The sequence below is a fragment of the Mugil cephalus genome, chromosome 6 (assembly GCF_022458985.1).
Source record: "Mugil cephalus isolate CIBA_MC_2020 chromosome 6, CIBA_Mcephalus_1.1, whole genome shotgun sequence".
NCBI lineage: Eukaryota > Metazoa > Chordata > Actinopteri > Mugiliformes > Mugilidae > Mugil > Mugil cephalus.
Genome location: NC_061775.1, coordinates 6,741,544 through 6,765,173, shown reverse-complemented (window position 1 = coordinate 6,765,173; position 23,630 = coordinate 6,741,544). Strand labels below are relative to the sequence as shown.

At 41.1% G+C, this 23,630-nt stretch overlaps 2 protein-coding genes across 2 annotated transcripts; one reads left to right on the top strand and one right to left on the bottom strand.

Annotated features, from left to right (window-relative positions):
- Positions 1–1,091: 1,091 nt before the first annotated feature.
- pias4a (protein inhibitor of activated STAT, 4a) lies at positions 1,092–11,844 on the bottom strand. The gene is made up of 11 exons (XM_047587924.1): positions 11,800–11,844; positions 9,303–9,684; positions 9,096–9,180; positions 8,944–8,985; positions 8,640–8,730; positions 7,686–7,814; positions 6,282–6,387; positions 6,102–6,175; positions 5,823–5,983; positions 4,723–4,874; positions 1,092–4,615 (listed from the first exon to the last, which is right to left on the bottom strand). The coding sequence occupies exons 1-11, from the start codon at positions 11,824–11,826 to the stop codon at positions 4,341–4,343; spliced, it is 1,524 nt and encodes a 507-aa protein (XP_047443880.1). The 5' UTR covers positions 11,827–11,844; the 3' UTR covers positions 1,092–4,340.
- Positions 11,845–14,864: 3,020 nt separating this feature from the next.
- Positions 14,865–17,068, top strand: foxq2 (forkhead box Q2). The gene is made up of 2 exons (XM_047587678.1): positions 14,865–15,735; positions 16,417–17,068. The coding sequence occupies exons 1-2, from the start codon at positions 15,241–15,243 to the stop codon at positions 16,789–16,791; spliced, it is 870 nt and encodes a 289-aa protein (XP_047443634.1). The 5' UTR covers positions 14,865–15,240; the 3' UTR covers positions 16,792–17,068.
- The last annotated feature ends 6,562 nt before the right edge of the window (positions 17,069–23,630 follow it).

The window sequence follows — 23,630 nt, the reverse complement described above, 5'->3', positions numbered from 1 at the left end:
GGGCAGTTATGCAAAACACTTACAACAAGTTATTTCTGTTGAAGAGGACACTAAATTTCTTTTGAAAAAATTAGTTTGAAAAAGCCAGTTTCACAGGTATCCGTAAACCCTGACGTGAGAAGATAGTTTGCTGTTAGCCAAACAAATCTATTGGATATACTTATTTTTTTCACATGTCTGGAGTCTAATTAAGATAAAGGTAGACTGTGTTGTATATCCTTTGATATATATCACCGTTATGGCGCATACATACAGTACAATGCAATTGTGAATAATAATGCGTCTAACATGGCTCACTGCACTTCCATAGAGGGATTAATTATCTGTGCAAACCCAGCTATTAATAAAGGTCAGTTTAACATGACACATATTACAGCACACATATTATTTCCAAATCTGCATGAAATAATCATTTTAATATGTTGCAACATAGACAATAAGTCAAATATACAATAAGGAACAAAACACTCTTTACCAGTCATCTTAGGATGACCTACATATTATAAGACTATTAAGTGAATTCAGTCCATAATATATGTGGCTTCATGAATCGGTAACGTGATTTATGCCTCCCAAAAACAAATGAAACCTACTTTGATACAAAGAAAAGCGCATAATTACAAATAGTTACGTATAGCTTTATCCATTCTCTTGCCTTAAAATAATTTACGGGACCTCCTGGTGGTTAGCCTGGTTAGTTTGATATGGTGAAGTTGTAGTAAGAGCATCCCTGACTGGGGTGCAGGGACCTTTCCAGCGTGGTTCTCGCCATCGCTCTCTCTGTCCAGAGTTTTCAAGCGCTGAATAAAGCACAATGCTTTGAGAAATACTTGAAAAAAAATTTAATTTGACGTCCGTCCGTCAAATACTCTGGGCCTCTACGGTCCCCAGTTGCCATTAGGTGATTTGAAGTGTGGTTGAGTTCATGCAAAAAGATGTAGATTTGTACGTTTTCTCGAGCTGAGGTTTATTCCGACGTAGAAGAGCACACCTGCAGGCACCCTGATCACACGTCACGGCTCTGAATGCCATCACAGACAGCGGCTGAATCAGACGCTGACCACTTCCAAAATAAGATACCGGAAGACAAGTTTTTAAGAACTGATTTTAATTAAATCCACACGTCAATAACAGCTGTTAGAATACGATCATTTGAAATTTTACAGTTTTATCCTCAACAGGCATCAAATGTGTCCCTAGATCTGAACATTTGGTACAGGATATAACAATCCACACCTTAAGCAGTCCTCCCAGTTCTCAGTGGCATCAGCTTCCAGTGCTGCTGCCCTCAGCAGCTTCTTATTGTCCGTTTTGCCTTTAGGAACAACTGGAGGCAATTCAAGGCTTAATAAAATATTATTTAAATTTTATTGTCTTTTAATATGAACATATAAAAAAACACAAACAAAACATTTACATCATGGATTGTAAGCCTCTGCCCATGCTACCTTATGCATTATTAGAAGAAGAGATGCCACTACAAAAAAGACCAGACCCTCGGTTTTTTCTCCAGCTCCAAACAGCCTGCAACGATATCTGGCTCAGATCCACAGTAGCAACCTGCACCACCTCTCACCTTTAACCATAAGGCAATGACAAGTTTAGGAGATCCACTCAAATAATGACATCTATACCTAGCAACAAATGAACAATGTCCTTTTCATATGTATAGCAGTTACTTACAAATACAGGCTGCCTACTCCAAGGCATGAATTAGAGTTTATTTTACATTTTGCTTCAAAGTGCCTTACAAAGAATATCCTTTTTGGGGACAGACTCTGACATATCACAGGCAAAGTCTCATCAGTTTCGTGTGGATTCCCAAAATGTTTTCATCTGTATATTGATTTTTATATGCTGTCAAAATAAGGAGAAAAAATGGAAGACCAGATTTGACTCAATTTACTTTTTCATCAACCCAATCAGAAGATGCATGTGCAACAGCGAGGCCCCAGATCAATGTGTAAATGTCATTTCTCTGTGCGTTTCAGAAAGGCAAAAAAAAAAAAAAAAAAAAAAAAAAGATCCTGTGCTGATCCAACCACAACAATAGATACTGACAGAGGGAACCGCTCTATGCAGAGCTCCGAGTTATCACCACCAAGGTGTCTCGCAATGAAGCAGGGCCACTGCTTTTCTAGTTTCACATTTTCTTATTCTTATGCAAATGGTGGATGACAACTGTTAATAAAGGACAAGGATCGTCGATTAATATTCACCGCATGAGGGCTTTCAAATACACAAGCCATAATCTTGGGATTGATGAAAGTGTACGCAGCTCAAGCAGCACTTTCCTTATCAAATTCTTATGACCTACCTAAAGCCTGCTCATCTAGTATCCCTATCAGAGGAGGAGCAACATCATATACTGACAATATCAGTGCAGGCGTAGACAAATATTAGTTTTAAGCCTAGAGCATGTAGCAACTGAAGTCAAATTCTATTCCAGCAAATAGATGTGACCTTATCTACACTGAGAGGAGGCAGAGCTTGGCAAAGCAACTCTGCTTGTTCCAGGCAGGCCTATTTCTAATCCAATCAATGACTTTAAACTTGGTGGGGTTGCACTTACTGACACTTCATTAAGTTCGGTTGTGTCAGACATGTTGAACCCACCGCAGCAAAGCAGTGGGAATGGCGCTTTGACCCAGGGCGTATTCGTTCAATGGGAAGAGAAAAGCAGCGTTCATCAACAGCAGAGCCACGAGCCCAGATCAATTATATCTCTACATCCAAATCCCAGCTGCAGAGGTGCCCTGATTTTCTGCAATAAACAGCTATGGTGTGTGCAGAAACACAGCCCAAAAAAAAAAAAAAAAAAAAAAAATATGTAGATGTACCACAAACAACTGTTTTGAGAATGTGTAGCAAATAAATAAATATGAAACCTTCAAAGAGGGCACAGTATCATGGGATAAAGGGATGACAACACTTCTAAATCCTGTTCTGTCCATTTCTGACTTGTAAATCTAGAAAATCATAAATGGAATAAAACACCTTCTGGCAGATTGGGGTCTCAACTTGCGGTCAGCTCAACTGACCTTAAAACAACAAACCCCAATCTTCACCAATAAACAAAAAAAGGCACCAAAACCTCACAACCATTTCTTGTCAGAGAATTCTTAAAACATCTGCTTTGGCACAGCTGCCGTATGGTAAATTTGGTGAGTTACGTCCATAGGGAGCTCTGAAACATGAACCCAAACAAATCTGGTCACAGTTGTGTAAATAAACTGTAAATGCTTTATGCATGCATGTTTTACAGAATTGACAGATCCACAAGGTTTTGCATCGCTCTCGTCAACAGTTGGCCTGGTTCAACTCAAATCAACACTCCTTCAACCAAAGATTTTTTGTTGCTGCAGTGGGAGCGCAGCTGCACGGACAAATGGAATTAAAAAAAAACAAAACAAAACAAAAAAAAAAACAAAAGAAACAAAAATGTATGAACATAATCTCCAGTGTAAAATTGGCTTTAGAAATACTCGTCAATTCTTCTGTTCCCCACTTCTTTCAAAGCTACTCTCTGGTCAGTCTGCTAAGTTTTTATGACTGAGGTAGGTTCTCTTTATCTAAGGAAAAAATAAAAATGGAAAGCATCACACATTGAGGCCAGTACTGTGCTCTGCCCTTTTATAATTAAAAGGATAAATTCCTGAAAAAACCCTTTCAAGCTCTGAAGTAATTCTGTGAATAAAGAACACAATAGGAGTCTTATAAATTTGCATCTCACTCCCGACGTCTCTTGCCTTATCCTCCCGCCCCAACATATCCCTGCCTTCTCATTCACTACTGAAAACCACTGAGGAGCCTCCGTTCTCAACTTCACTGTTCATCACAAATGTGACAAAAAAATCAGAGACGCAACATCGAACGCCCACGGCTAAAAGAGCCTGTGATTCCAAGTCATATACAAAGAGAGTGGGGTGGAAGAGAGGGAATAGTCTGGAAAGAGAGGCGCAAGTGTGGTGGTGGTGGTGGTGGTGGTGGTGGTGGGGTGCTCAATCCATTCAGTTTCTTTAGTAGAGGCAGGACGGTACAGATATTCACTGCAAGATGATGATTGGCCAAAAACAAAAAAAAGTTAAGAGTTGCCTCCAGTGGTGTACAGTACAAAGAGGAATCCTTATCACTCTAGACTGAAGATTTGTGAGCAGTGCATTTGAGTGTGTTTGTATTGTCTGGATTTAAACCAGAGCAGCTGAAAGGCTCTGATGTTTGGGCAGAAAGGAGGGTTGTTGCATCTAGTGGATTTACTGTGTTCCTGTCCTCAAGTTTTAAGCCCCCTGTCTCTCTGTCTCTATGTGTGTGTCAGTCTATGAGGGGACAGAGCCGCGGGGTCAGTAGGCAGTGACCAGGTCCTTGTCGTAGTCGTATCGGCCCCTCTTTGGGGCAGGACTGTCGGCGCTATCCTCTGTGTCCTCGCTGTCTCCTCCAGCCCCGCCCCCCTCCTCCTCAGACGAGTCGTCAAGAGTCAGATCTACCACTGCGCCTCCTCCTGGTGCCACACCAGGTCCTCCTGCGACTCCTGCCCCCCCGACAGAACCGCTTCCAGATTTGCCCGTGAGACTAGTGCTGCTGTGGGCTGGAGAATGACCGTTGGCTTCAGGGCTGCCTGCAGAGCGAAACGCCAATCGATGAACGATTAGGAGGAGTTACAGGAGAAAAACGGTTGCACCGAACGTCCACATATTCAGAACAGGACAGTAAACCGACACTTACATATGTCAACGACAGGGTACTCAGGTGTGTTGCTGCGTTCCCTTTCCTTGTCCCGCTCCTTTTCATCGCTGATAGGTCGCCAGGAGCCGTCTGTTAAGTACTCAATCTCCTCAATGTCCTCACTTGTCTCTTTCAGAATCTCAGATAACAGCCTGAAACACACAGTGCTGGTTAGTGGAGCCTCAGAAAGCTGAGTTTGCAAAAGAAAGGAAACAGAACACGGACTTGCAGGAAGCAAGTCTACTTGAAATTAATTTGTAAAACCTGCAGTGGACAGAGCACGTCTGTCAATCACCCACTTACACCGTTGCCATGCCAACATAATCCTGATAACCTTGAACATTAGCACGAAATTTATATTATTCAAGTTTTGCAAGATAAAGAGAATAAACTGTGTCCTTATTACTAAATTCTATTATTGACAAAAATTAGTAATTAGTCGATCTTACACTAAAGACAGAAAAAGAAGGGACTTTGACACAAGATTAATTTAAGGAAATAAACCTGGCAGTCAAAGAGTAGCACAATGCTTCCAGTCTTTAAATAAGAGAGTGTCTGTAAACTTGCCTCAGAATTTGCATGAACTAAAATAGAAAGAAATTATCTTTTTTGTTGAAATGGACAGCTGGTTCAAACATGTTTTGTTTTTTACTGGAGCAAATCAATATCACAGTAGCGATAATTACTTAGAAAAAATGACTAGTACTAGAAACACTGACTTTCAGCCGACAAAAAAAATGTCCCATGATCTCATTGTTTTCAATATAATAACTTTGTTTCATACTATAGATCAGAAAGTGAACAAACAAAGCACTTTAACGATGACAACATTTAGAATATAACCTGAGAGCAGGTGTATCATAACTAAACTTTCATGCTTTAAAACACAATCAAAGCTTTAGAATGAAGCCACAGCGGGTGGTGCATGGTTCAACTTGTACCAAAAGTCTTTAAAGTATCTGTGCAGCTCGATTAATTTTCCCTAAACTGGCTTCAACACACAAATGGCAAACATACACAATGTAAATCTTCAGAAGTGAAAGAAAGGAATATGGTGCTGCAGGGCTGGGACAGGTCAGAGCATGCTTCTGTCTCCTTACCCATCAATGGTAAGCAGCTCAAATGGAGCGGGCTTGTCACAAACAGGGCAAGTCCATGTGGGCTTCTTCTCGTTCATCTGCAGGAAGAAGACCGCGTCGAAACACTGAAGATGGGCACAAGTGAGCACTCGGCATGGTACCCCAAGACGCATCTTCACCAGCTGGGAAGAGAAAGAAAGAGGAGGAGATGTAGCAAGTTAAAGAGATCACATCAAGGGGAACATTTTGGACACAAGTTACAGTTAAAATCATCAGGTTTTATCATGAAATCGTACTCACTGGACAGATGAGAGAAACTCTGAGGCCTGTGGTTGCAATTTCGCTTTCTGGGTCAAAACGTAGTTTGTCTTGAACTGTAGATAAATGACAGTTATGACACTTCTCTATCAGAAAACATGCTGCATCATTTGAAATAACACTTTCAAAAGGATGAACAGAAAGTATAAAAGTTTGACTTACTGCGTTCACGACAGCGCTCTGCGCTCTCTACAGAGCAGAGTTTGAGTTGGCTGAAGAGGTCTGAGGCAGTGAAGACCCTCACTAAATACACTGCCACCGAGTACCGCTGGAAACACAGATTCATGGGGTGTGAGAATGTGTTACAAAAAGGCTTAAAGTCACTTAAAACACAATTAATTATAGAAAGGGATAGTAAGAATTCCCTCCATCTTAGGTTTTTGGCAGAGAAATAGTTATGGAAAACCTGCGCTTGAATTAATGCATCACCTCTAAATGAAGTCACTTCTTTGAAAACACACAGAACTCCTTTCAAAGAGGGACATTTGTCAACATTTTCTTGGCTTGTGGTTATAGTTAACTCAACACAAAGGGAGTAATTAAAAAAAATTAAGCATTATCTATAATGAAAAAGGTTCTACCTAAAAAAATAATTTTACAGTGACTAAATATGATTATTAATATATGATTAAATATGGGTTTAGCAACAGTATATCGGCTACTGGTTCAATGCATCACCAGTTGTTCTTGGGAACAATTTTTGTCATTTTATTTTGCCAATTTAATGGTTTGCCTCCTCGAGAATACAACTCAATAAATAATTACACTGAAAAACACAATTAAAGAGTAAACAAATAGGAACTGGCAACTATATTATGGACATTCTGGTTGCACTGCATTTTAATCTTTTTCTAAAGACTGCAGTATAGTTTGGTTAGTGCTGGAAAATGACATCAATTCACAGATTATATTTGTGGCACCCTTGTCATTTAAGCAGGCGAGTCCTTCATCTGACACCATCTGACTCTCTCTGAACTATTGAACAAACTGTTCAGCCTGTCTTTAAACATTTCAAGGCTGATTTATTATGCTTAATTGAAGAAGGCTGTGTTAAAGTAAAATTAGATTTTCACATTAACTAAGAGTCTGAATGAACTCACACTAACTGTTCTTCTGAGTCAGCTACAAAGTTATGGAGTTGCACTATCCGAGGAATCAATTCTTTATCCTTAAGTCCCACAACAAACAACTAAAAGATGTTTTCCTTCATGTTATTTTTAAAGCTTTGCTTGTTTTATAGATGTGATCATGCCTCAGATAAAAGGAGCTTGGTAGAACTCAACAGATGTTCACTGATCTAAAACTAATCAGATCTCTCAACGAACAGAAATATTCAGTTACAACAACAATACAACTATAGACCAGAAAATAACAGGACCAGAAGTTAGTCGATAAAATGATTAGTTGACTTATAGCAGCGCTAATTATCAGCCAACTGAATGCAGAGAAAGACTGGACTCGTATGTCTCCTACAAGTCCCAGCATCGCTATCTGCAAAAAGGTGCAAATTTCCTGAGGATCTTTGCTTCTGGGCCAACACTGTGTGACTGAGTATATGACTCTGACCTTGCCGAAGTTTCCCCAGGTGACGGTGACTCTGTTGGTGACATTAGAGAGATGCAACCAGGGAGTGATGTTAACAGGACGACAAGGACGACGAGGTTCAACGCCAGGCTTATTGGAGGGGTAATATCCCTGTAAATACGACAAAATAGAAAAAGAAATGAGAACATGTAAATCATATAATAATTTGTCAGCCTAAATAGCAAGAAGTCATTCGAATGGATTTCTGGTTTCTGGTTGTGTTTTTTTCTGAACATTTCATAAACAAAACTGTCCATATGCTCCGTAAACAGGCCTGTCACCATAATCAATAAATCAATTAATCATGTGATAAATGAAGACAAGCTCGACAATATACCGTCCAGCAAACTTGACTCATGACAGGCCTATGGGTAAAGCTGAATTAATCAGACTGACTTCCTGCAGAATAATGTGTCTGTTCAGATCTAGCATTCACCTTCCTGGTGCAGTCCAGTTGACCACCTCTCTCTATCGCTACCTCTATCGCTCCACCTTGGACTCTCCTGGCCTACTTCAGAGTTGTGACATAAAAGGCCTGTGGCGATCACTGAAGCACTTATCTTTGGATGTTTAAGGTTCTCATGTCTACATACACAATTATCACTACAAGAATTTGTAGTTGACACTGACAGCTAAATAGCTTTCTGCTGACACCTTGTCAGGTGATTCGCCTTGATGGCTTCAGGTTAATGCTCCCCGGATGCACCTGGATATTATTTTTTAGCACTGTTACAAATACCAAATCCAGATACATTTGGCTGGATAATCCATGACCACTATAAATTATGTCTTACCGACTTTCTTGAAAAAACAAAAAAAAATAAATAAGAAGAAAATTACAGTAATGTTTGAGGGAATTGTCTGACAGGAATGAGTTCAGATTTAGATGTGGATGTTTTGTGAAGGTGTGGTGTTTCTCATGGTGACCCAACCCACCGGCACATGACAGTAGGACTGGTTGACTTTGACAGCAATGTTGGGAGGATACTGGTCCTCCTGAATACCAATCGAGTCTGTGTAACAGATTCTGCAATAAAGAAGACAAGGCAAGAAAAACATCAGCACCACAGCAATGTCTCACAGTGTGGCCAATAAAGATGTGTGTGTGAGAATCTTTTATTTTGAATGATCAAATGTGAGAAAACCATTTATTTCTTTTTAATAATTAGTTAGTGGCAAACTTATTAGACAGGCTTGAGGAATGTCTACTAAGTTTCACTGGGAATTCCTGGTAACTTACCTAAGAACCACTTGGATTGATCGGATTCCTGGACGAAGCTCACTACCAAAGTAAAACACCACAAATTAAAATAAGCAGCCACTACATACTTGTAAAATAAGCTGATGTTAACTAAACATCATGCAGACTTGCAAGAAAATCCTTTTTGTTACCTTGCATTTCGGATCTGGTCTGCTTGGGTTGGTGTTAACTCAAAGATACACTGACTGTCTTGCAGTTTCTCACTATTCTGGGCAACTGTAAACATATGCATCACAAAAACAGCTCAGTGTACGGCTCGATTCAGTAGAAAATGCAGAAATCTCCAACACAACGATATGTCAAAAAGGACAAAGAATGAACAGACTGTCTATACTCACTTAGCTCTGTTGGTGGAAGCAGTGTCTCCAATGTTTGGTAGAAGGGCAGTGGCACCAGCTTGACCTCTGCTGCAGGTGTGGTAATCGGTTTAGAAATGCCGTTGAGGTAGTCTGCCCCCTGAGAGGTGGCAGTTGGGGAGGAGCTGAGGGATGAGTATGCAACTGGGACCCCCTCTGGACGCCGCGCCGCCAGCCAACCAGATGTTCTGGGGAAACGCGACTCATAGAGCTGCCTGACGTTCTTCAGCAGCTCCGGGCTGTACTCTGTCTGCACCAGCCTCAATGCTCGGCCAACCAGGTCCTGCTTCAGCCCGCTTTTGCTGCGACCCATGGAGGCCAACAGCGTCTGCAGGTCTGAGACCCGGAAACTTTTGACCATGTTCTAGTAGAAAGACAAAACAAAAACATTAGATACAGGTGTGTTTACAGGCATTTACAAGTCCTGAATTCCTTCGAGAGCCAAATCCCGACTGAAGGGGTGTTGATACCGGACATAAATATAAACCATTTAATGTTAGTGATAATGGCTTAACATTTTCTGAATGTTTTGCAGATTTTTTAAGAGATGACTTTGTGTGGTAAAAAATAAATAAGTAATGTTTATCTGTGCAAGGCAGAAAATATTTTTTGTCCATCTGTGGTTGGTTGTTTATAAACCTGCTATGTCTGGGGAAAACCCTGTGAAAAGGAATCATTCAATAACTTGCTTGTGCTTATACCTGCCAAATCCCCACTGACTGACATACAATTAATCTCCATTAACTTCTAGTCAACTCAAGGTTTCATCCTGTTAAAACTGAGTTTTTCCTTGCCAAAACTGCAGAGCAACCTTAGTGCTTGCTCTAGAGGTTTCAGGCTTTGCATTCTGTAGAGCAGACAATGTGAATTGTTATTGACGCTATACAAATCAAATTGAATTGAATAATGATGCAGCGTTGCATCTAGGTATTTGAACCCTGCTAAAATTAGCATCTACCTCGGACACTATAATCCCACAGAGGCTTGAAACCACCTTGCAATTAGCTGCCTATATTAAGATGTCACACTACTGCTGCTACTTCTAATCACCTGCATTACTTTGTTCTTAAACAAACTGCAGTACCTTTAAACACACTTTAAAGCCTCAAATCTGCATCAGCCGTTAAAACATATATAATATAATAAGGATGGCAACAACTTGGCAACATGTCATACACCAAAACACAAACCTCTGACAGCAAGGCTCAGAAAAGGTATACCCTAATAATGAAGTTAAAGGACGTAAAGGAAGATTTTAATAAGTAATCACTGAACGTTTAAACACACATGTTCAAAATGTGAATAGAATCAATAATTTGGATCTTTATTTGAAAGAACAAAGGTAAAGATTACGTGGAGCAATGTTTACATATGGCTAAACGCATTGGCAATTAACATTAAAGGCTGTGCTAATCAGCTTCTGCTAATACACTCTTATTTCTCACTACTAAGTGGCATGGTGTTTATCTATCAAATCCTGAGCATCCACTATTTGTCGCCATCCGTCTCAACTGTTTCTATCTTAGGAGTAACACTTCAGTAAAGTATTAGCAAACCAAAACGCAACGGAAAGAAAACCATAACAAGACGCTTACTCAGTGGACGCGCAGTCAGCGGAAATGACCACAGAGTAAATACTGACACAAACAACAGTCGGATATACTCGCCATACTGTGTCCAGATTTTCATTAGCTAAACTACTAAACCTATATACAACACTTAAACACTCTGGTCGGTTATCTGAGGTTACGCTGCATACGACTGGACACAGTCTGTCTGGGGATGTTTTACAGCGACGTAGAGAGCAGCGTGTGGGGGAAAACACGAAATGTTGTTGTTCCTGGAAAAGCCCTAGCAGTCTGCATTTTCAGCATAGCGCGATATTGTTGAATTGGAGAGGTCTTTTATTTGGATACAATTTTACGAATGAGGCTGCTGCCCACTGGGTTTCTGACAGACGAGCTATGCCATAAAGTAACGATGCAGTCTCACCTGAGAACAGACAATGTAGCCGGTGCTATCGGCCAGCTAGCACATCTACAGACTGGGCTAGTGGTATTCAATCATAGCAACTGGATATTTTGACAGGTGCACAGCTCCATAAGCTAACAGACAAACTAAATCAAAGCACTATTGTAAGCCAAGTAACTTCAAATGGTAACGTGCCAAAAAGCATAGACCCTGAAACCTCTGAGGTGTTTGTATGGTCTCATCATTCATTTTCGGTGTGTTCCCTCAGAGCCAGCGTGATGCTAGCTAAACCAACGCACTTGCCTGGTTAACATTAGCTGCCAGGCTGGCTACGTTAGCACCTCAGGCTAATTCGTTTCGTCGTGACTACAATATGCCACGTTTAAGAAAGAAAGTACTCTTCACAATTTTTATACATATCCCCCGGTTTCGCGCGACCAGTGTGAGTTTCAACTCACACTCCCGCGCCCGTCTCCCATTAAACCAAAGCCAACCAAGCTCTACTTGCCATCGCCTCCACCAGTTCGGCCGCCATCTTCGTGCAGCAGTACCGCGAGAGTCAGAGACGACAGCTAGTCTTTCACCAATGAAACGCCGACTCTATGTTGACTGACGTGTCACTGCAGCCAATCAAAGCGCCGCTTTTACCAGAGCCCGAAGCGCAATATTCGAAATGGGCGGGACGGCCGTCATTTAAAGTTACAGTACAACTTTTTAAAAGCACTAACAGGCAGGTCGGCTTTCCAAAATAGGCCTCAGTATCCATTAAAAATACCAGGTGTAAAAGTAATCTAATATTGGTAATGATTCCGTTTAATAGTGTTGAGGAACTTGGAAAATGCGTCTTGAAATCTGGTTAAAATCAACGTGATTGTAAAGCATGGAGTGTCAATGGGAATGGGTCGCATGGTCCTTTCAAATCCCGTCCGAGCAAAATATTCCGTTTCAGGTTTTGCAACCAGCCGCGAGCCGTGCAGTTTGTGCTTTGTCTATGGTATGCTCAAAATTAAATTAGAACGACTAATTAACGAAACGTACTTACACTTCCAGGTACCAGGTCAACCACGCACTGTCTACAAGTCAAATGCCATGCGGTGTCACGATATTACCAAAATGGAAATAAGAATTTCGAGGAAGAATATAAACTCCCAATCGTGATCCAGCCCTGCTTTTCCAAAGCCTCCTCATATATGAGCGTCAATAGCCTTGTGGAAACACAGAAATCAATTCAGGGAATTGCAGTATCATGTAATAACAAGCTGTGTTTTGTTTTGGATTTACTTTGGATGTAAAACGTCAGGCTTTATTTTCAGAAGGACAGCTGGCTTCAGCACTGTGCTGACTGATGGAAAATGTTATGCATCATTTAATTTATAGATAAAATGTAGAAAAGAAATGTTGCTTTAAGAAAGATTGCTTTAGTTTAGTTATTGACACCTATTTTCTGTTGCAGCTCCTTGGCTCTGGAACAGTCTGTCAGAAGTCATTAGAAGCTCTGACTCTGCCGAGACTTTTAAGAAGCACCATTTTCATTTCTTGGCTTTTAATTGCTTTTTATCTGATTTTATTTCTTCATCTGATCACCCTGGGTTTTAAAACCTTTTTATTTCTTGATAAATTGAAGTTGATCTGTATTTTGCATGTTTTATATGGCATGTTGCCTGTGAAGCGCTTTGGTGCAAATGCTCTTTGTTTTTAAGGTGCTATATAAATCAAATAAACTTAAGCTAAACCTGTGTCTAAAACTTAGTTCATAAATGCACATCCAAACTACAACTTGGTACATTCTACAATTTTAGAATTTAACACATTTTTTAGTATAAAATACAAGCATGCATCTAAATTCATGTAGCTACACTAACTACATTACAGTGCAAAGGCTTGGAAGGTAGCACGCCATTATGCATATATTTCTTGTTCCATTATTTAAACAGAAGAGGGCAATATGGTCCATGATTTGACCCAACTCTCATTTAAATCACCCCTGCTGTTGAACTGGCAGAACAAAGCGAATCTATCTACTGTACTGGCTGTGTTTTATGGACTACACTGACGACTGCAGTGAAAATGGTGTGAGTTAATTACTGTGTATTTTATGTGGAGGTTATTAACATCTCTGCAATGCCACAGTTGGCAAGTCCACCAGTAGAAACTCACACACGCTGTTAAAATAGTTTAATATCTCAAAGATGGTATAAAACATGGACCATAACCCCTTATGTAACACTGCAACTGTGACAGTGACACGTTGGATTTCATAATTTAACTGTGCCATTCACTAGAGTTAGATGTTCAACTCATATATCAGAACACAAACAACACATAGTCTCCTGTTACATATATCTCCAGAAACCTCTTCTTCTAACCTCCTGTTATAAGTGTAAGCGTAGTCATTGCATATGGTAGTGTTGAATTATTTTAAGGATGTATTTCTATCATAATAAATTATGTTGTGTATTTAGATGTGCAGTATTATTTTAGGACTTTGCAGGATTAGACTTATTTAATAATCATTTCTTTATCCGCTCCTATTTACATGTTCACCATTTCAGTTGTTATCTGACCCCCTTGTAGAGAAATCGTAGTTCCTGCTACCAGTCTTTGTTTATGGTGGGATAATTATGGGTGTGAGGCTCTCCCTGTGCGTAGGTAATAGAGAAATAAAGCTGGGTGTGAACTGCCCTGCCACGTTGGTGTCAATTAAAACAAGATTTGAACTATAACCCGCCCAGAGAGTCTGGCGAAGGCCATTGCGAATAAACAGGGTTACATAAGTCTTTAGAAATACTAAAACAATATTACGATTTAATTAGGCTATAGTTACTTTTTGTTCAAGTAAATACAATTATTTAAAAGGCAAAGTTTGACTGAAAATAGAAACTAGGCTAGTAAGAGTGTTGAAACAGCCACAAAACTGATAAAAAGAATGTTGTTATGTAAAAATAAATCATTATTCACCAGTAAAATAACAGATAAAATTGTAAAATATAATATAATACAATATCATAGTATTCAGAGCAATTTAGTTAGCTCTAACATTTAATCTATGTTCTGTATTTACTGAACTGGAAAATCCTTATTTATAATAATGCAATGTAATAAAATGTAACTATTTCCTCATAAGACATTAATAAATAATTGTCTTTATAATATGTAGTTGGGTATAATTAAAAAAAAAAAAAAAGGAGACTCTTTTTAATTCATATTATTTGTTATTCGGTCATCTTCAGGCCGCACTTTCTAAAACATTGGAGTTGACCATTTAATTACTGCTCTATGGTATTTGAAGTAATTCGTTGGACAACATCCCGGACAAAACAACTTTAGTAGGATAACTGTGGCCACATAAAAGGCCTTTGATTCTACAGCATCCATCCTTTGCGCACCATGTCTTACTAAATCTTGAGTGTTTAATCTCCCGTAATTACAAAGATTTGCTGAGGTTAATAAAAATAATCCGCCTCAATTCAGACCCCCTACCTGGACCTCCCCTGTGCCTTCTTTGCCCCTTTCTGCGGGGGATAAATTCACAGTCACATAAATAGGGACACCTTCTCAAGTATGACCACAACTCTTTGATTCAGCAGAAGAGCTTTTGATCGTCAGGTTAACCGGAGAGACGGAGACATTTACTTAAAATCTGTTAGCAAACAAATTGGCAGAGTTTAGCCCCGTTTACTGACGTCATTTCTACAGGTTGAGATCGTGTCGCTCGTGAGCACTTCAAGGTTAACAACAGTTGAGAGGCTCATCTTCATCTCTGATCTTGTCAACAGTAAGACTGTTGAAACGCGCGGCGTTGCAGCGTTCACTTCACGAAGGGTCCTAATTTTGAAGGATGGTAGGAATGCTGTGACCCAGACTCACATTGCTGTTATTTTGGAGATATTTTCTGTGACTGACCTCAGACCACTTCAACAGTCAGTGTGGAACCGATAAAACGTCTGCAATGAGTCTGAGATATCTTGACTCTGAATTGACAATGGAGGACAGAAGCAGCCGCAACGGAAGCAGAGAAAGGCTGGGACTGAGCTTTACTATTGACTACCTTCTGTTCAATAAAGGAGTCAAAGGTTCTAAAGAAGAAGCGACAGGAAGTCATGCGGCTGAGCAGACAGAGAACAACATGCAAAATCATCAGAAACTTGAAGAGGTGGGGATTCGCAGTGAGACACCGGAGAAGCAGTTACAGAGGTCAGAGGCAGACACTGAAGAAAGGAAAGTCAAAGATGAGGAGGGGGAAGATGATCAACAAGAGGAGGGGGAGGAGGAAGTGACCACCACTACATCTACCAGCAGCAGTCCAAGGAAGGTGACGGATAAACCCAACCAGTCGTACATTGCGCTCATCTCCAAGGCAATCCTGGCTTCTGAGCAGAAGAAACTGCTGCTATGTGACATCTACCAGTGGATCATGGACCACTATCCTTACTTCAAGAGTAAGGTATGTCCATGTCAGTTGTCTTGAGTTATTCTACTTATGTGGCAGGCAGAGAAGTAACATAGAGCCCTGTAAGGAAACAGTAAGGAAGCGAAGCCAGGTTTTAACGCAAAGCAGGCTTTATTGCCGACCGTGTGAGTATTCTGAAACAAACCGGGCTCAGTTAGCTTGTTAAGCCAAGTAAGAAAGTCATGGGGCAAATAACGAGATGGCACGTTCAATTCAGTTGCTGAAAAAATAACACGGCAGCCATTTTCACAAGTGAGCCGACCTACTTGGCACAGGTAATCTGTCTGAGTGGTTAGGCAATTAGGTGCTCCCAGGAACACTAGATGAGCTTCTTGTTGGCATATTCACAAATAAAGTAATCCTGTTGCTAGGCTGCAAACTGCCTCTGCCTTTACCAGGTGCTACAACAGATTGGATGTAGCCTTGTGGATTAAAGTTGATCACTGGTTTGATGTGCTAAAAAGGTAACTCAGGGTGTCGTGCGTTACCGCGATCATATGCAGTCTTGACACGCTATAGTGCTTCCTGCCAACAACAGGACAAGGTGACATCCTCAATAGGATCAGTGATACTTAGCAGGCACCTACGTTAATTTTCAATTGGGGACACTCATTGTTTGAATCCTTGTCAAGCTTTGCTTAAACTAAGCCTATTGTGTTTACTTGCTACCAACAGGATAAAAACTGGAGGAACAGTGTGCGTCACAACTTGTCCCTCAATGACTGTTTCATCAAAGCGGGCCGCAGCGACAACGGGAAAGGCCACTTCTGGGCGATCCACCCATCGAACTATCAGGACTTTTCTAACGGGGACTACCACTGCCGGCGGGCACGGCGGAGGGTACGCAGAGCTGCAGGACAGCTCCCACTGTCCTCCCTGAGCTCCCCTTATCACCCCTCCCTCGCCCGCCCTTACAGAATAACCTGCTGGTGCTGTCCTCAGGTCCCGGCACTCCCTTTGCCATGCTTGGCACCCAGACTCTACTGGCCTGGGTCCAGCATACAGCCACAAGTGGGGCTCCACCTGGGCCTAAATGGTACCGTGCCCTGAGAGTCAATTGTTTGTATAGTTGAGATTGATTATACACTCAGAAACCGTAGAATCTTATTTGCGAATGATTATGTCATTAGGTGATGTTTAAATGGACACTTTCAACATTAACAAAAAGAATATTCTTCTTTATAAGTAAGGAAAAGGTGATTTTAGGAGGTTCAACGACTCAATCAAATGTATGAATCTTTTAAAGCCGCTCCTTTTATTTGTATTTTGAATGTTTTTAGAAATTAAACATACCAAGTTTTGTTATAATCTCATTAAATAATATTGAATTTTACATCTCGTCTTTTTTCATCTGCTGCTTCAGTGTGCTTGAACGTGTTTGAGTAAGTGTGCGTGTGTGTCTCTGTGTGTGCGCGTGTGTGTGTGTGGCTTTTGCTAAAAGTGAGCCCAATGCTAAAATACCACCCGGTGTTAGATGCTAATTAGTCTAAGCTGTCGGGATGCAAAATCTTTAGCCTTAAGAGACTAAAATCAAGCTTTCCAAAGCCGACTCCCAAGGAAATGAGGCCAGATAATCTCGGCAATCCCAAATAGTTTCAAGAAATAGGAAGCTTATCACACAGTGTAATCCGTAACCACTGCTGCAGAAAGAGGGGGACCGCGGGAGGCCAGGGATGAACGAACCAGAGGAAAGGGAAGGAGGCAGGTGACAGAGGGAGGGGAGGGGCCGCTGGTTTATTGTAAAGAGGTGGGAGGGCATGCGGGGCACTGCATATGTAGATGAATCAGATGAACTGTGAAATATATTTGAGAAGTCAAAATGAGTACAGCATTGTTGGCCTAGCACCATAATTATAAGATCAATACAAAAACAAACAAACAAACAAACAAACAAAACAACGTGTTGGTGTTGTTCAGATATGATTTAGGCAATTATGCTATTAGGTTAACGATATGGAAGTAACCCTGATGTCTCTGTATGTACGGATGACTCGTTATATAGACGAAATTGCTTTCAAAGCGGAGCCATCAGCATCATTATAGGATAATATTGCCACAATAAGAATCAAGTCAATTTTTACCTGTCCGGCTCCACATCAATAGTGAAATTCCTCTCTGACTTGCAAAGGTTGGCATTTACATCAGTGCTCCAGCCTAAGAGGATTAGATCATACATTGACTTTTCTGAAGTTTGTTTGTCTCGGCTCATTCGGCCTTCTTATTTGCAAATTATTGAATATTTGAATAAGGCACCATTTGACATTAAATTAGATTCTGGACAGACAAACAATATGGCAGAGGAATAAGGCCTAAAAGAGAGAGAGGGAGGGAGAGAGCAGGTGTTATTCACAACAGTTATTTCCTGGCGATGTTCATTATAACAATGACAAATCCATCTAATTAATTTTAGCTCACCAAATCTTCCTATTCAATGTCAGCAGCTAATTGGAGACCTAATTTGCTTAATTCCCATGAATTGGTCTCCAGCATCAAATCCTCTTCAATTCACCAGCTTTAGGGCTTTAATTTGGTTGCATATGTTTGCTGTACACACACACACACACACACACACACACACACACACACACACGCATAAGGCTCCAATTCACACACACGCACCCTGTAAAGTTATTGCAAAAATAAAGAAATTAAATGCACAACTATTCAAATAGAAGGAGAAAACTTGAGGGCTACTGAGTGACTTTGTGTTAACATTCGAGCAGCTGCACACCAGAACATTTTTGATAGTTTGTCCTAAAAATAAATTGAATTGTGAACAATATCAATAATGTTTAAACAAAAAAAAAACACAAACTGATAATTAATTACATTTTAAAAGGAGAATCAGAGTGAGGTTGCGTGAGTGTGTGCGTGCATGTGTGTGCATGCATACGTCGTTTTGTTAATCTAATGAGATGGGTGGAGGGGTGCAGGGGGCCGTAGATTAAGGCCCAAAGATTTGTTGCTGATTAGCAGAGAGTGAGGTAAGAAGATCAGTCCTGCTGAGACGGCGATGAAACATTATGGCCGTGTTTTAATACAACACATTTACAGCAGCATTCCAAAGCTGATTCCCTTTAGCTTACATGTGCCCCATTGATTTGACTATGGGCGCAACACGCAACAGTTCACACAACACAGGATGAAGCCTGAAGTACGTACAACCAGATCAAGGAGATACAAAGGAGGGAGAAAAGCGGGGGATTTAGTATGTGTTCAGTGCAGGTTATCTTGGTTTTCAACTTGTAGTGTGTCTACTGTTGTGCAGTTTAAACAGTGCTACTACATCTGCACCAGGGTCCAACTTAATTCATCGCAGAATATGACATGTTGTCTTTTTAGCTCTTTATAGCACTGAATACACTAAAGCTGGTTAAACACTGAAAGAAAATTATTTGTTGAATGCAGTTAAATCCAATTCTAAATGAGGTAAAGAAGCTATGAATTAACCAGTGTAAAATTTCTGTACAAATGCACTTTAAAATGAAAAACACTGATTAGCTATTTTGGACTTTAGATACGGAACTATATAAATAATATGTTTGCATGCCCAGACACCTTAAATATTTTTTTAATTACCCCCTGCTATGCACATGGGGCTGACATAAAAGTTGCTTTAAAATATTTAACTATCCTGCTTCTCTATATTTTTTTATGCAGTTTGATTGATGTTGGTTTTTTTTTTATTATTTATGGAAGGTCAAAGAATGACATTTTTACAAAAGTGGTATAATTAAATGACTGTCACACACACATATATATAATTTGTTGGACTTTATACAGTTCATCATTTGCCTCAGAAGTGTATTTTTAGTCATGGTGCGTCTGCAGCTGAATACCTCTGAATAGGCCTAAAGGCTGGTGGAGCCCAAATTGCAGCTCTATTAGAAAGCATGATTGCATAGAAGTAAGTAGTATTTAAGGCTTAGGAAGCGCTGTAGTTAAACCAAAACCAGCCACTATTTTCTGGTTGTGTCCCACTATGAACAATAGCCCGGCGTTACCTCGGCTTCAAAGGCTCCATAATAGTCAATCGATCAGAATGCGAGGCGCTGTTCTGCAGATTACTGTTAACAATAATTTGCCTCCCAGTGCACCGTTGCCATCTTTGAAGCAATGTTTTATTGCCCTTTTTTTTTCCATCTGCATCTGTCATCCCCGAGGTCCACTGTTTGATCTCTCCCCACCAGTGCCTGCCTCCCCGGGGTCGCGTTGACCTGTTGATTGGCAGCTGCGATCAGACATATGGTGGGACGAGGCATCGACCGGAGCTCCCCGGAGACAAAAGCAGACTAGTGGGGTTTTCTCCCCCCCTCTCTTTCCCCGTGCGCAGGAGCCGTGCAGCGGCGCCGAGGAAGAGGTGCCATCCCACCACTAGATGACGCAAGGTGCAAGCGAATATTTCCAGCAGCGCCTCGACCATTGAACGTAAGTGGCAAAGGTTAGATTCGCTATTATGATTATTTAATTGCAAGTTCGACACATTTAGCTACCAAGCTGAAATTAGAAGATGTGCTTTATTTGAAAATACTGCACTTTATTTAACATACCCTAGGCTTTTTATTTCATGAAAAGAAAGAAATCATGAAAAGAAACTCATCTCCAAGACGCTTGTCCTTTCCTGTAAAGTCCGTAGCTACTGAAACTGGCCCCAAGGATGGAGCAGAGGTCATGTTAGACTTCCTGTTTTATGTGCTTAGCAGATTAAGTGTTGCCTCTGTTGCGGGACACAACCTTAATGTAGTTGCGTCCAACTGTGTGTTCTCTAGTGCTCTTGCCAGGCTTCTTTGGATTTGTGAGTGTGTTTCCATGTGGGGGCAGCCTGACTCCCGGTGGGAAAAAAATAAAAAAAATAAGCACCACAAATGTGATGCTTGTGTATTTCCCTGTACATGTTTTTTTTTTTTTTAGCATACAGAATGCACAATCCCCCCACTCCGCTCTGTAGTGAGCGGAGTGTTGCCATGGCAATGCGTCTCTGGCCAGGTCCTAGCAATGATCCCCACTGACCCTGATTGGTGACCTTTGACATTTAGGCCATGGCCAGGGTCGAAAGGTCAGCGATGGCCGGAGGGCAACAAGAGCACTTCCATGATTGGCACTCTGACAGTGCTCGCTGCCGCCTTCATGCGCAGAGCTCTCCCCAGTTTACACCTCTCATTTGCATTTGTTACAGGAACGAACACCGTCGGGCGCTGGAGCTACATCCCACTGTTTTACACTGAGCCCCAGCAGGTAGCCCGCCCTGCGCTCACGGCAACCCGAGGCTCAATATTGTGCAATTTGCATTCAGTGCTACCTCGCCTATTCCAGTTCTCCACTTCAGTTTTTGCGAAAAGTGTGATGATAAAATGCAGCCGACTATCTTCCTGTATCATGATGATTATGATAGCTGTAATGATCATCAGTATTCCCATGGCCCCTGCAATCCACTGTATGTGAGGATATTTATAGTTCTTCATGTGGTAGTACGTGTGTGTGTGTGTGTGTGTGTGTGTGTGTTGGCTCATTTCTGGGGGGAAGGGCAATGCACCACACCACCACCACGGTGCTTCTCGTGGGGAATAATTACAGAATCGTGGGTACTAAAAGTCATGTGACCCCAGCCTTCTGCTCCCAAATAATTTATCCCCCCGGCTGATAGCTCGTCAATATCAATTTATTAATTTAACAGTTCTGGACTGATAAAAGGTAGTGCGCACAGTTAGCCTGCTGAAGCGGAGAATAAGGATGAATTTTACAGTGCCACAGTGCGAGGGGAAGGAAGGAGGGAGAGACTGGAGGACAAAGCGAGAGGGAGAGAAACAGCGCAGGGGGGATCAATGGCAACACAGAGGAGAGAGATGCATATTCGCCGCGGAAAAAGAGGCCACCATCGCTCATATTCCAAGGTTATCGAAAGAAAGTTATGAAAATTAATACACTTATTATCACCATATTAAAAATTAAGATTTAAGACAGCACACTCATTGTATTGATATTCAAATGTCTCCGATATATTGATCGGCACAACCCAGTTTTACCCTAACCTCTTTGGGTGAGCCTGCGCTACAACCTCACATGAAAAAAACATGCTTGGCGAGAACAGCTTTTGAAGATTTTAATTGGCAAAGAGAAAAAAAGCCTTATGCATTAGCTGAGGACCCTTAGAGGTGTTGTATACGAGATGATCATTTGCGCGAAGGTGTGTCTTCTAAAACAAAGACGCTCCAGAAAAACACATAAACGAGGCCTTTTATGTGTGACCCCTCTTGACCTCACAGCACTTCCTTTGCATTCTGATTTTTTTAAAAAGGGTAATGAATATACATCTGGCATAAAGCAGGGCACATATATCATCCGCCACAAAACAGTCAACCTGGAACCTAACGTATTCCCACAGCCATTACATAATATCCCTGAAGGAGGCTAAAAGGTATTTTAACAAGACCCACTGCTCTGTGACCTCTGACCTCTTCTCAGTTGACCCCGAGCTCCTGACCCCACTTACACTAGCCAGTGACAGTGGTGGACATGGATCCCGTAAACTTCCTGGTGTGAGGAAAACAAAGAGGGAGAGATTCATTTACAAATTGATGAATGTGAAGATTCAGCTTTTTTTTTTTCTTTTTTTTTTTTTTTCAGCTTTGTCAAATGGCTGACAGGCCAACAGTCGATGTGTCATTTTTCTTTTCTGCGCATCCAGGAAATGACGGGAAATTAAGCCGGAGAGCCGCTAAATGCGACCGCCACTGGTTCTGTATGTCTGTGCATTATATAATCCCCCCCTTCTCTGCAGGCTCCTTTCACGCGGACAATCACTGTAGTGGATTCTCCTCGGGTCTTTGGAGAGCTGCAGGGTAGCAAGTGTCAATAGAAGTGGAGTGTGCGAATGTGAGAGATGATAGACTGAGGTTAAGAGGTGTCAACACAGAAAGAGAGAGGGCTCAAGGACTCTTCACCGGAGTCAGTCTGACACTCTCCTCAACCTCTCCTCTGATTAGCCGCTCTAAAGACGCCATTGAGACACGGACACGGAAACTATACGTACACATTCAGACACGCGCACCACGCTGAGTCTCGAACGCACACATCTCCGGCTCTTCCCTCAAAGTCGCACACTTCCGCGTGAGGCTACATTTCATCTGTGTGTGTCAGACACACATCAGCTCTGAGGTGTGGAAACCTGAAGATGTGTTGTTCACAGGCACAGAGGCTCTCTGAAAGGTTCTGGCAGTCAGGAATGGATTTGTTACACCTCTGATGTGCTGTATATGTTCAGCCAAGTGTAAGACACAACAGTGCCATCCCACAGGGCTTTGCACCTGTCAGGTGCTGCGGTGCAACATACAAACTGCAGAACACACACTGACATACATGGTCACTCACATGTGCACACACACACACTAATTCAGGGCGTCAGTCAAGGTTGTGACACGAACACTCATGTATGTATTGTGATGAGTTTTGTAAACTCTAGTTTTGTTATTCTGTAGAGTGTTGTCTTTCTGACCGAGTCTGGGGTAAAGGGAACAGTAAGCACATGTTTTATAGTATATCTGTTAATGTTTTCAAAGTTAATAACTTACAAAAGAGTGTGAGCATGGTTCCATCTTCCAGGTGTATATTTTACTACAGCTCCAGTTGGATTATTTCATTTGATTTGGACTCAGAGGTTTTGATTTCATTTTGGATTATTACGAAGCTGCTCCTCCAAACTAAAAACAAAAGAGAGCGTGTAAATGTTACATTATCTATGATATTAAGGGCATGAACACACGTGATTTAATATCTGAAATGATACGTTAATAATTCATATATTTAATATAGTTTATAGAGGGAGGTCCAAAAGTCTGGGACTACCAGTGAAGGATTTTGGGTTAATTTGAGATTTAACAGAAAAACTTTTA